Raw genomic sequence first — 13,955 nt, 5'->3', positions numbered from 1 at the left:
AGGAATGAATTGTAATACGATTTAAGACGGCCTGCAAATAGTGTAATGATTGACAGAATAGAAGAATAATGATGTGTAACGATATCAATTGTAAATAATATCCTTATCAATTTGATGACGGTAATCTTCACCAAGAATATTTTTATTTATACTTAAGGAGAAGGTTGAGACGAGCCACGGGCATTATGGTAGAATTTTAGCCACGGTAAGAAAGGAAAAACGTCACCAGCGTGTTTTTCAATCGTGTCGGAGCCAATGAAGAACTGGGCTGATTTCATTTCATTTACTTTTCGATCATGGATGGGATTGGGAGCAATGCTATAAGTCGTCACAGCCAAGGCATTCTCCCTAAGTAGAAATATATGCATACTTGGTAATACATGAAAATAAAGCAACAGTCAGTCTTAAAAATCAGTGGAAATCTATTATAGAGTGTTGTCGTCTGATGCGATTTTGAAAACTTGTAGTGTTAATAGTGGCCGCCATGACAGTTACCGTTTTTTTATCAATAGGCAAATTACAATGGTGACGTCGCAGGGTTTCAGACGACAACACTCTATAAGAGCATAGACAGTATATATCCCTAAGGGGACGAGAATACGCTCTGATTTTTAGACGGTAGTACTAGACCCCATCACAGTCGCTTTGCGGCCAGCTGCAAGAGTTCGTGTCGATGCTCGGGCCCCAACTGAATAAAAACGGGAACTTTCAAGGTCATTTGAAGCGCTTAGAAGCTTACGTGTTTCCCCCCCTCTTACAATAACAGAGCGTCAGTGAGAGAAACAGCTACGTTAATGCAGTGGAAGGTAGGCGATTTCTCGTCCCCTTAGGGATATATACTGTCTATGATAAGAGTAAATCGAAGGAATGAATACTCGAGATTGGTAACCGCGACCTCCAATGTCTATTTATGTGTTTAGTGTAACTACGAACATCTACTAGAAGAGAACGGTATATGCTTAATTGTATTTATTTCAAGGGCTCTACAATATATTTGTGCTCTAAATCATTGGCTGATCTCGATAGGAATTCCGAAAAAGCGCTTCTACACACTGAAAACTAACTTTTTCCACGAAGCGTTATTTGTTACCCTACATACAACGTTTCCAAAGAACGGAAGTGGAAATGGCTCCAGTGGATATTCCCTGACTTTCGTCCAAAATTGTCCAAGTAGAATGAAACAAAGCTTAAAACCAAGATGCTTCCTTGGACAGAATTTCGGTTAACAATTTCGCCTTTAGAGTTTCTATTTCTCTGAAGTCGGACGGAAATTTTATACCATTAAATGGGCTCTGATCTGGAAAATAATATTATTTAGAATATGTTTCGTTTCTTGATAATGGCCTTCGATTTTTTGTTAAGTGGGACAACAGACTTCAGTAACAATATCTATAGTGTGATTTGATAATAACCTTAGAAGTGACACGTGTTAAATTGTTATTTTTCTATAACGACAAGAAGCAAACTTCATTTGGTCACTTATTATAAGCTGAGGCTAATAATATGTACCTCAATATTTTATATAGACTTCCGATTAATTTTTGAATGTCATATTCCACCAACACCGCATCCGAGTACGGAACAAGATGTCCCGGACAATTAAGTTCACACAATCCCCCCCGATGTATTAAATATATTTTGAATATTAAAATTGAATTTAAACAAATTTACAGTCATCTTGTACATTAACTTAATAATCCAAGATAAATTTTGTCAAAAATGAGTGTTTTCTCAACCACCCTGTATATTTAAAACAATATTTCAATTACACTTAACCAAGGAGTAATTTTTACTCAAAGAAAAATCCACGACCAAGCTTTAATAATCAAAATGTGCATTAATTATGAACAATAAATATTTCAATCATTAAGTGTAAATTTCGTATAACAAACGTGAGGGACCATAAAAAGCCCGATGAAAGTATCCAAAGCATTCATGTTGTAGTTCCCAATGTCGAGGATCAAATATTAGGAGACAGATGGTTCTCGTGTTCTGAGTCTTGAATTGGTACGAAATTCAAATATCAGTATATTGCCAGAATTAGATTAAGAGAAGTTACTACAGAGCCTGAAATTCTGGAAACGCAAATGCCTTACAAAAGCGCGGGGGGGTAATTTTCTTTCTCGTTGAAAATTCCACCCCTTCAAAAGGAGAGAAGATTCTCGAGGGACGCTTGGTAACGATACCGCCATCTAACGTAAGCTAACGAAATTAAAATATCGTCTGCTATATCATACGTTTTACAAGGCTTAGATATTAAGTGTTGTTAGGCATGGAACGGTGGGACTGGGATGACACCTATTTAACTAAGCTACTAATATATTTAAAAAAGATGTAAGTTTATTTGTTCAGTCAAGAACTGCGTTATTTAAAACATATGCTTCAATATTCTATATATTTTTTATTTACTTTAATTCCAAAATTCCTCAATACAAATTTACAAACTTCATAATTTAATTCTACGTGATAATTAAAATTGGTCATCTTTGAAATATCACAAATGTCCCAATTACCACTTATTCTGTAAGTTCGTTTTGATGTCAACATTCGTAAATTTGTTAGCTTTTGAATCGTTTTTCTCTTTCATTTCCGGCTTAAGAAACCGATTTAAAACTTGGCGAAGGCTTAGTATTCTTTGCCGTTGTTTGGTTATTATTTGCCAATTTTTATCGAAATTACATGCTACAGACTTATTTTTCGTTTAATATTTGCTAATTAAATAATAACTATATTGAGTTGATGCATCCTAGGAGGCTGGAAATTCATATTCCTAGATACATCTGTCTAACTTTCTAACGGAAAGACGTTTCAGCGGTTATATCGGCTGCCATTTTCCCGTGTTTCTATAAATTTCCACCAGGTACCGATATCGATCTTACTCCCGTGGCAGCTAAATTCTGTAAGCAGGATAAATAGCTGAGTTGACCTTTGCATAACCCATCGATTTACATATTTAGCCTAGAGTTTCGTTATAGGCGACACTAATTGACTATTGACTAATAACATTTAATGATCAACATTTTATTTATTTGTAACCGAAACGAGTCTAGGTGGCGTAAATGCGCTAGATTCTCCGATATTAGTGCCTAAGATCTAGCGTCTGCTACAGACACATTTAAAAGCCACAAGAATGTTTTTTCTTAAATAATCCTGGTTTTCTATATTTTCTAGTTTTACCACCTTTCCCCGTGGTTCTGGCACGCAGGAACACGACTGTACACACGGACAAAATTTGCCGGATTTTATCACAGCGAGCGCTGCCGGGGAACGAGGAAACGTATAACCTTTTTTTGAGGGGTGTTGGGATCGACCAGTCAGCGAGCGTTATGCCGTCACGTGGTAGACGCAAAAATTCTTAAGCCTACTTTTAAAGACTTTCAAAATCGCTCCTTATATCACGTGACAGCGAAACGCTCGTTGATTAGTCGAACTCAAAAAGCTTCAAAAACCGGGAAAATAAAGTAGAGATATTTCAACATTTTTTCTCCGTTTTCTCGTTTACCGGCAGTGCTGACGGCGGAAAAATCCGTTAAATTTTGTCCGTGTGTACAGTCGTTTTCCCGTGCGCCAGAACAACGGAAAAAGGTGGTAAAACGAGAAAATAGAGAAAATCAGGAAAACACTGCCCGTGTGAACCAGCCTTAAGACCATTTACACCTGGACTGCAATGAAGGTTCAAGGTAGGCGTTGTTGTTAGGCTAGTGTCGCCGCTACCCCAACGCCACCATCGTTATTTAGAGGCAACTCTCGTCCACAAGAGAATTCGGGCTGAAAAAACGCGTTCACTTCGCGCTCCTCTCCAGACATTTTACTCGGTCGCCCCGCGAGTCATGACCAATTTTCGCCCGTTAGTTACGGCGTCAAGAGAGAGAGCGCGAACCGTTCGCCTCCTAAAGAAGGGGGATAAAAAAGGGGGGGTTGCTGCATGTTTGTGGATTACTATCGCGGATTTTCTCCACTTGGTGGTGTTTTGTAGCGGACACTGTGAAATCGGAGTTATAACGTTGGCATTGTAGTGCAGGTGTAAATGGTCCTAGAATAATCTTATCAAAATATAAGCAAACGATGCAAAAATTATATTTAAAATGCAAGTATCATTATTTATAAAGTCAAATTGACGAATAACGACGAGGAAAAACTAATAGCGTCTGCTTTAGCCGCTACCTATCCAAGTTTCTATGGCGAAACAAAGGGGGCGTTGCGATAGTTTTCGGTCGCGAATAGGACCCTACACTTCGGTGAGCCCTTGGCACCCAGTACCCCCTCCACTTGGCTACACGGGGGTTTCCGAGAAAATTTGACAATTATTCCAGACTGTTAAAAAAACTTTTATTGCAATACAAATCGAAAGAAAATCAACACTTAAGCCACTTCAATAACAATTTAACGTTTTTCAACGCGAATTTGGTAACTATTGGGCATGGAGAACAGCGGGTCGTTTCTGGGTTCCAAGTTAACCGATTCGGAACCAAGCTCGATTTTCAACCTCTGGAGCAGGTTCGCCAGCGTGAGAAAGAGATCGTTGCGGGCCAGTTTTTCCCCGATGCATTTCCTTTTGCCATCTCCGAAACTCAAGAACCCGTTGCGGCACTCTTGGTTGAAGGTGCCATCCTGGTGCAGGAAGCGAGTCGGATCAAACTTATCCGGTTCTTGCCAAACGTCCGAGTCCATATGAATCAAATCGGAGTTGAAGACCACGACAGTACCCTTCCTGATTTTGTACTCTCCCAAGATGGTGTCCACGGTGGCGGTATGGGCGACTCCCATTGGAGCCGGGGTCCTGAATCGAAGGGTCTCCGAGATGAAGGCCCAAGTGTAGGGGCAGTTTTGGCGGTCGCTTTGTAACGGCATTCTGTCTCCTGGAAAAGTTTCAAATAAGTGCCTTCGTTCCCTTTCTTTCACAAGTTAAATCTTTACTGAGAGCCGTTTCTAGAATGACCACAGATTTTCGTGCCTCGTCCTCTTACATCGTTAGTGAGCCGTGCTGAGGCGTTATATTTTGTATCAGGAATCCATACCTCTACTTGGAATGCTTATCCCTTCGAGAGAGAAAAATCCCCTTTGCGCGCGCTTCCCTCTCACGAAGTTGTTTGTTAAGTTAACAATAGGTGGTTTTTTTCGCTTGTCCGAGCACAAAAAAAGTAAACTTTTTACCCTAAAGCGTTTTATTCGCCTGTTCTCGGGGTAAGATTTACCCTGTCCCGAATTTTGTTCGCTTGTTCCAGAGCTCTAAGGTTACACTTTTTACTCCTCCTCGATAGGAGGTGTAGAGGGAGTAATCAAGCTTTGTCATCTGCTTAAACGAAAACATGACTTGTTTAGACCTCTTCACATGAGGCAAGCTTTTTGTAAATAACCTTTAACCTTTAACTACTCCCTTCTTACTCCAACTCGTTTTTTTCATCAAGACAGAATTGAAGTAAAATGACGACATATGGCTACACTTTTTAACCTGCTCAAAAAAAACCAGAACAGGCGAAAAAAAAACACCTATAGTGACGTCAAAAAAACCGTCAGCCACATCGATACGAAAATCGGCCGCGATAAGCATTCCAAGTAGAGGTTTGGATTCCTGTTTGTATTTAAAGAGCCACAAAATAGTTTGAATTTGAAGGATGAGGCTACGTAATTATGCGTATTGAGAAGCGAGAAGGTATTCCGTAACGTGACGGAAGGGGAGGAACTGGCTGCAATTCGCCCCGAAGTTTGATATTTTTATAACAAGAACCGCTTATATTTTTGGTTAGATCGTCAATAAGAGTTTCAATAACCGTACCGCCATCTATCGTGTTTAAAATTACTATTAGGCTGGTACTTTGTCACAACACAGGGTGGCCTAAGTTGACCTCTCATAAGTCACCGAGGTCACGCTGAGATACTACGTCAAAGTACCATCCTTGTCGGCTTTTTGTCCGATAATATTGAAACTCGCTCATTCTACGTTTCTTCGAAAAGGCTTTTAGTACTTATTTCGACTTAACTACACTCCATTTGTAACAAGCACCCATAAAGGTATTTTCCTGAATGAAATGACGTCACTTCCAAGTCCGTGACGATGAACGCGTCATTAAAATTAGTTTCCACGGTAAATTTTATCAAATAGCAATTAGGATTATAAGATTTTTTACGTTCCGTGTGAAACAAGGTTTCACTAATTTTTTTCTTATGGTAAGGTTTCACAGAGGCATACTTATGAGTGATTATGTTACATATGGACACAGCTATGGAATATTATCACAAGACTTATGCGTTACCTATGTTTTTGTATAGTTCATCTCTTAATTTCGCTTGCATTTCGGGATAGTTAGCCACCATCAGAATAAGCCAGCTAAGAGCTTGTGTTGATGTATCTGTTCCGGCTACGAGAAATAGTTACCTTTAATTCACATAAATTTGTGGAGGTATTTACCGCTAAACCGCGCCAGTATACATTACAACATGTATGGATTTTAACTTATTTATGAACCATATTTTAGTATTTAATATTTTTATAAGGTTAGTTTAAAATGTATGTAAGTATTTTTTTTAAATAATTTTGAAAAATTGGCGGAAGCCTGCGAATATTGTGCTTCAGGCTATTCAGATATCTGAAGATAGTTAGTTACTCAGATCAGTGTAATCTCTTATATTACCCCCACCTGCAATCTAATCTCAAACTAACTGATTCTCTGAAGTAACCGATCTGTACTGATATTCTATAATTATTCTGAACAGATTCAGTCTGATAATTTCGTTCAGTAAGACATTTTATGGAGAGCAAAGACAATAAATTGTAAATAAAATTACGAAAGGAATTTAGTCAAAGAAACTTGCAAAATCGATAACTCGAAGCCTCTGAAAACATTAGACAAGTTAAGTCTGCCCTTCTAAACGTGTAGGGGAAGCATTTTTGTTTACAATCTAATCTTCTATAAGGTTCCCCTACGCGTTTCTAAGAAGGTGGCTTAACCATGAATTTAAATTAGTTTCGGGTTTAAAGTGTCTGGTTTGCATTGTGACCAATATCAACTGAAAGTAAATTTATGCAGATAATATGATATATCATTATTTCGTGCTTGGGTCAGAGAACTGTTATCAGTATAACAATACGAATCAATCATTACCTATAAAAAGATCGCCAAGTATTTTCCAGGTATTTTCGTCGTGCACGTGTCCCTTGCTGGTGGTTGTCGTTTCATCCGCGTTCTCTTCGATTTCAGACGCGAGAATGGCGTCAGCAAAGTTTCGCACCGAATCTGTAAAGTCGAGACAAAGTCAACGATTAAAATATATTTTTGTCAAAGTACTTCCTTCCTATTTACCAGTTTTGAAGCTTTCGGCGTTGATTTTGTATTTCTTGTTGACGATTTCTCCGAATTTCGCCAAGACATTTTTTAAAACTTGATCTTTTTTGTAGTAAAATGGAAGAAGTAACGGTGACAAATTGCCGGGATTGTTGGAGGCCACCTCGTGGAATTCATGAAATGCTTGAATCAATTCCTGGCTTTCTTCATCGGTCAAAACGCCCACTCTTTGGTATAACTCAAATGATATTGTAATATTTAAAAAAATAGAACCGTCTTTACAAAGACTCGTACCCGAATGCTGTCTTCGAAATGACGTTAATGACGGTTAACTTGATTAACTCTGACGGATCGAATGGTTCCTTGTTGGTAAGCGCTTTCCCGACGAATTCCTCCGTCACATCTCTTACAATTATCGCCAATGTCTCAGCATCCGCGAAATTCCTGTACGTAGCCAAGTATATATTTATTAATAATTACGGTGAAGTACAAATCATCATGGTAAAAAATTCTCCCGGCATCAGAAGGGGAAGTCGCACGTTTTAATGAACAACCAATGAGATAACGGCTTGATTTGATTTTGTTTACGGAGTAGGATTTTACTGTTAAAGCGCCAATTTAAATAAATTCTTGATGGAACCAAGCGTAATTAACATTTTATTATCAAATTTACATATATGAAAGCCATTTTTAATGATAGTCTGTTAATGGCCATGAAAGTTATTAAGTGACTAACTAAGAATTATCCGAAAGCTATTACTAATCTTTGGACGTGTTAGGTAACGGAGCCCAAGCTTTTTCAATACCACAAGGAATATAATAATGTTCCCTATGAAACAACGTCTCATTGAACTTTCTTATGGAAATGTTTTACAGAGATATACTTATGAGTGACTACGTTTCATATACTGGGTTCGATCCCAGCCTGTTTCACTGGGTGAAAACTTGGAACCACTCCTTCTGCGTGGTATTTGTAAGTTTTGTTCCCTGCTGATGGTTAGAGGGGTTCGGTTTCCCCTTTCCATATATACTTGCTGAGGTTAACGGTAGGTGTAGAGAGCTGTTGACCCCCTGGCATGAAGGGCTTGCCACCTCACTTCTACTCAATTTAACCCGGCTTCACAAGTCTCTAGTTGACTTAAGCCTGTGTGGTTCCTTGGTATTAGCTAGAGACGAGTCGGGTGCCCGATTTAAATAAATATTTAAATGTGAAAGCTAATTTAAAATTGAAGATAATTATTTTTCTAACAAAAATTTACTTTTGTTACATTTTATAACATTTTTTGTATACCTTGAAAATGGTAATTAATGCTCCATTTTTCATTCTATCGACAATGGTTTGAGGGACAGCTAACTCCCGACTATTTAGCCCAAAAGCCCAAAATTTAAACAGCTTTGGTGAGGGTACGATACCACCTATGGGTTGCTTATCATTTTCATTTCTATCCTTATGGGTGCTAGGAACAGCAAATGGGCTCCAAGTGCCCTGTCCTCAAAAATTCTGTTTATTACCAACAGGAACTTTCTTACTTTGAAATTTTAAATTCATTAGTTTACCCATATGTAACATAATTACTCATAAGTATGCCTCTGTATAATATTTCCATTGAAAAAAATTCAATGAGACCTTGTTTCACGCGGAACATACATTGAGCGGACCCAAAAATGCAAAAATGCTTATAATCCTTGCGCTATTGAAAAGGTAACCATGGAAATGAAATCATGTGATCGCGAGGCACGAGCTAAACTTGACATGGGCAAAGCCAGAAACGCGCGAGGAATTCTCACCAACTTCCGTTTCCCATCAGTAAAGTTGATGACGCGTATTTCGTCACGGAGTTGTAAGTGACGTAATTTACGTAATATCCCGGGAACTAGGTTTCATTAACGAAAATGCTTTTATGGCATACTTATGAGTGATTATGTTACATATGGTTTACCCTAAAAATCGAATATAGAATGGTTCATTTAAACAAGTCCAAGCTTTAAGAAATACCTTCCCATAACTTTTTCACCTTTTCTTCTCTTACGTTGTCACGGATAATCAAGTATACACAATCCCCTGCGCTAAGGATATCGAGAGCTCTCATTAACCATGCAATCACCCCTATTTTATCGCCGGTAGAGCCCAAATCGATACAGCGACAGTGACGGCTAGCTGCTTCGGTGCCGTGGGATTATTTGTAGACATTTCGGTTAAAGATTTCAAAGTAAGAGTTAAAAAAGTTGATTGCAGTAGCGCTGAATTATTAATATTGAATTGGTACTAGGTCCCTCGAATTGGCTTAAATCCTTATTAAAAATTCCTAATGGGCTACAGATGGAATAATATATTATTATATTTTATCTGTTGGAAAGTTGTGTAGAATTTAGCGGTGGCATCAACATTGGCCACATTGTAAGCATTTACTAGTTATATTAATTGTTTCAGTCGGATCGGGTCGGGCCAGGTAAAATTTATTTTGGTTTTTGTTCGGATCGGGCATAATTTATTTTATTTCTTTTCGAGCCGTGCCGGGTCAACTCAGCTCTAGTATTAGCTTTGCTGATTTGTTATTATATGTTACTTACGTAATTATGTTATTTCTGACGAAATAAAATATCAAAGTGAATACACTAACCTAATAGCTCCCGCGCCAATTTTGCGACTTTTTTCCCATTTGGGAATGTCATTTTCGAAGACAATGTTTGTAACGTAATTCTGACTGAAAAACACTACAAGAATAAACCATATTATGAACTCGTTAAAATTTCCAGGCGGGTAAAGTAAGCTATAGAGACTTACTAGATCGGAGCGTAGGACGAGATATTACGTCGTTTCGTTTCACCAAAAGCGCTTCTTTGGCTATTTCCCAGTCGGCTACCACAACAAATGGTTGGTGAGCCAACCAAACGGTGAATATTCCACCGAACCTCTGTTTCAAATCGAAAGCCATCTGCCTGATCGGTGTTTGGCTGCGGAACACTTGGGAAAAAATAATTACAGATCAAAAACTATATCTACGGCAGTGATGTCCAAAGTTCCAATTTAATAGATCGCCAATTTGAAGGTCAAAATGACAATTTTCAAGGTCGACATCGCCTTGTCTATAACAGTTCTTTAATTACAACATTTTATTATATTATCGAGAAAAACCATTTTAAAGATTGAGATCACGATGAGCATTTTCAAGGTCAATATGGTCATCTTTTGAAGGTCGAAATCGCCCATTTGGGCATCCCTAATCTACGGAATTAGACGCGTCGAGTGAACAAAAATACTTACTCAATAGATTCCCAATTAAGGGAAGGGGTAAAGGTCCAGGTGGCAATTCTTTGATTCGCATCAATAGTTTAGTTATGTAGAACGTTACCAAGCCGATTAGCAGAGCTATCAGCCACGACGTTGCGGATAGCATCGCGTTCATGGTACCTAATGGCGTAAATAAGAGCGGCTGAACTGATCGCGCGAAATAAATGGTGCCTCTTGCTTTTCCGTTTGCGCCCCCAAGTCATTCCTTTGCCGGCGCCAGCCGCAGCTGCCGACACTTATAAAACTGCTATAAGAACATTGCGATTTTGGAAAAACCATGTTTACCTAATAACGCCACTAAAGAAAATATCATAGGACACTTGACCTAATTTCAGGGACTGGTTTGTTATAGAGGGAGCTAGGAATGACGACTTTCGCCAGGGTGTTTGAGCCACCTAAAATCTTTGTAAAGACCCTCCAAAAATTTCCGAAAAACACTTCCAGAAAATCGGACATTCCAATAATAGTGAAGAGATATATAGAATTTAAAATAATTGTATTCTATAAATACCGATTGTTAAATTCCACTGACTGTAGGTTTAAAAATTAGAAAACCAAATATTAAAGTTTTAAAACAGTTTCGTTATATGATTTTAATTGACGTATTCCTGGAAACTCCCCTTCTAAGCTTAAAGAAATTATAACGTTTTTGTAAATCAGGATGTCCTGGCATGGTCCTGGGGAATGAGCACCCAAACTTGAAAAATGTATTAAATAAGGTTATTTAATCCATGCTTGCAGTGCCGGATTAAGAATTAGGCACACTAGGCACTTGCCTAGGGGCCCCCGAGGGTCAGGGGGCCCCGAAAGATCCCACGTCAATACGCTAGTTCAAAGAATAAATTATTTGAAAAAAAACATTAAGCTTATTTAAATTTAATAACAGTTTTACGGCATGTTTTTTCAAAATGAAAACAATCAATAACTTTGAAACTATATTGATTCTTTTTTTAATATTTATAATATAAATGAAATATGAAATACTCTTCCGAAAAACACTAAAAAACGAATTCGAGTAAGTCGAGATAAAGTACCGCGTAGCAGTGACGGACTGGCCATAGACTGGGCCTGCCCGATGGCAGGTGGGCCCCATGATAAATTTGGTCAGTGGGACACCTTAAACCTTCAACAATATGTCAACATTATAGTAGCTTCAAAGTATAATAGAAGTTCCAAAACTTTCAATATTAAATTCTATTTTTACTGAATAAAACTAAAACTTAATATTTTATTTAAAAAAAAAGTTCCAATGACATCGTCGGGGTGCCGAAGCGCTGGCGGTTCAGCGTGGATTCAGTTTCAAAACAATTTAAACCATTTTTAACACATTTTTAAAAGTTTGGCTAAGCCCGAGTATTTGTAATTGTTAGATGAATTGGATGTAAAAGCAATTATGGACAGATTCGCACAGTCATCTAGTGTATTCCAACGATTACTGAAAATATAGTGGAACATGAAACATGCTTTTAAACAACCGGTTAATAAGTAAAATTTCGGCACCGTATACCTATTTAAAAAGCTAGCATTTGTCTAAAATATAAACTAATAATAACAATCTGTATAATTATGTTTACATTTAGTATCGACTGTATATTGCCTTTAATATGTTATCTGTAATTATTAAAAACATTATATCGCTATAAATGGCGACGAACCAGCGACCTATGAGTTGCCGTTTCAAAGAGTATTCCAATTAAAAGGAACTGTTACTACTAGGTGATTTATAAAATGCTATGGCTTAATACAAAATCGGGATATATTTTACGCGAAACAAGGGAACACCTTTATTGTGGGCTTAGGTAGTCCAAATGGAAGAAGCGTTGGGACCGCAACCCACAGGTCGCTGGTTTGATTCCAGCCTGAGGCATGCCCAGTGGTATTCCTTGATTTAATTAAAAATATTTCAGCATTTATCATTCTAGTTTTCGGCAGTAGCGTAGTTCGCACACAATTGAGTAAAAATAATTAAAGCGAAAAAATTATTAACATAAAACAATATTTCAGGGGGGAATGTTCCTTTTTCGGAGGGTGTCTCCCCCCTGTCTACGCCTCTGGTTTTGGATGGGCCCCCTTTGACCCCTGGCAGTCCACATTTTTAGACCCAGTCCGCTACTGCCGCGTAGCCTCTATTTCGTTTTACGGTGATCTATAGAGGTAGAACCGTACCAAAACGACTACCTTGTAACCTTGCATAACCAATCTCTTGTCCACTCTGTGACTCCGTGTCAGGCCGCTCAGCAGAGAGGGGGTTGCCCCACCTCTGTTCATTTTGTTTGGCCCCAACATAGTCTTTCATATAAACATCGTTAGTATTTGAATTGACAACATTTTCCCAGCATTAAACAAATTTGAATAGTCGAACTATAATTTGGATAATCATGGTCCAGTTATTACTTCCTTTAAGTGGGTGCTATGGCATTTTTATTTATTTTTTGGTTTAAGTTACGTTGTGAATTGTCACATATGGAATTCAGGAACGTATGTAATTAAGTGCTTGGTCTTAGAGTGGTAGGGCGAAAAGTTAGGTTGGTTTTTGGGTTCAAACAGAGTTCAAATAGAGAGGAGCATGCAGTGGCATAGCCAGATGGGTGGACCAAGGGGCAAGTCCACCCCCCACGCTACTGAGAGCATGGACGCCGGCAGAAATAATTTCAAGTCATATAGCGAACTCGCCCGACATTTACACACACAACGATCCGATAAATGAACGAGCTATAGCTAAAGCTTAGTAGGAATAGGGATATAAGTTTTTCGAAATTGATGTAACACACATTTCAAGTAACTGGATCACTCTTCTTCGTCACTGCACTCCCCAAAAAGTTCAACAGAAAAAACAACAGGGCAAGGCCCAATTCGGGGGGGGGGAGTAAAGAGGTATGGCTAAAGAAAGGGGGGTGGAGCAATTTCCCCGTTTGCACACCTCTGCGGGCGCCCATGGAAAAAAACCATTTCCCATTTTCCTCTACTTGTATTAAAGAGGCCCCCGATAGCCTAGTGCCTAGAGGCCCCCAATGGTCTTAATCCGGCACTGCATGGTTGAAACCTTGGCAAAGCCACTACTCCCAGCCCACTTTTGGGCTACAATTATTTTTTGGTAAGGACCCTGTAAAACTCGGCTCTTCTACAGTAAATGCTCATAAGTCGATAAATGTAAAATTTTCCAATAATCTATTTATATTATAATCGTTTTTAAATGTCAGTACTTAATCCAATATAAAGCGCCGGACTATTTATTGCCTTTTGCCGATTTGTTTTGTATTTTATTTTTAGTAACTCCGCCCTCGTATGCCCTTAAAAATAGACGAAAAATAGCGATTTTCGTTTCTGAGTCAACAGACGAGACTACCCTGAAAAAAAGACTTAAATAAATAAATTTCTAT

At 38.4% G+C, this 13,955-nt stretch overlaps 1 protein-coding gene across 1 annotated transcript; it reads right to left on the bottom strand.

Annotated features, from left to right (window-relative positions):
* Positions 1 to 4,326: 4,326 nt before the first annotated feature.
* LOC149927200 (cytochrome P450 1A1-like) lies at positions 4,327 to 10,682 on the bottom strand. Its single transcript, XM_090158951.1, has 8 exons — positions 10,549 to 10,682; positions 10,069 to 10,248; positions 9,905 to 9,998; positions 7,578 to 7,727; positions 7,302 to 7,510; positions 7,104 to 7,235; positions 6,255 to 6,359; positions 4,327 to 4,859 (listed from the first exon to the last, which is right to left on the bottom strand). Exons 1-8 carry the CDS (start codon positions 10,679 to 10,681, stop codon positions 4,384 to 4,386), a joined length of 1,479 nt encoding a protein of 492 aa, XP_090015077.1. The 5' UTR covers position 10,682; the 3' UTR covers positions 4,327 to 4,383.
* Between the last annotated feature and the right edge of the window lie 3,273 nt (positions 10,683 to 13,955).

Source organism: Leiobunum rupestre, chromosome 9, assembly GCF_980474605.1.
Source record: "Leiobunum rupestre chromosome 9, qqLeiRupe1.1.hap1, whole genome shotgun sequence".
Lineage (NCBI taxonomy): Eukaryota > Metazoa > Arthropoda > Arachnida > Opiliones > Sclerosomatidae > Leiobunum > Leiobunum rupestre.
Note: the sequence above shows the minus strand (reverse complement) of the source record. Positions and strands in the feature narration are given on the sequence as shown.

What these genes read in the sequence shown, in the direction of transcription:
- LOC149927200 (XM_090158951.1), bottom strand. Translation starts at nt 10,681, where the DNA reads ATGCTATCCGCAACGTCGTGGCTGATAGCTCTGCTAATCGGCTTGGTA. An exon ending in CTTAATTGGGAATCTATTGA is followed by an intron (nt 10,249 to 10,548) that starts GTAAGTATTTTT and finishes TTTTTTCCCAAG; the next exon opens with TGTTCCGCAGCCAAACACCG. An exon ending in ATTTCGAAGACAGCATTCGG is followed by an intron (nt 7,511 to 7,577) that starts GTACGAGTCTTT and finishes GTTATACCAAAG; the next exon opens with AGTGGGCGTTTTGACCGATG.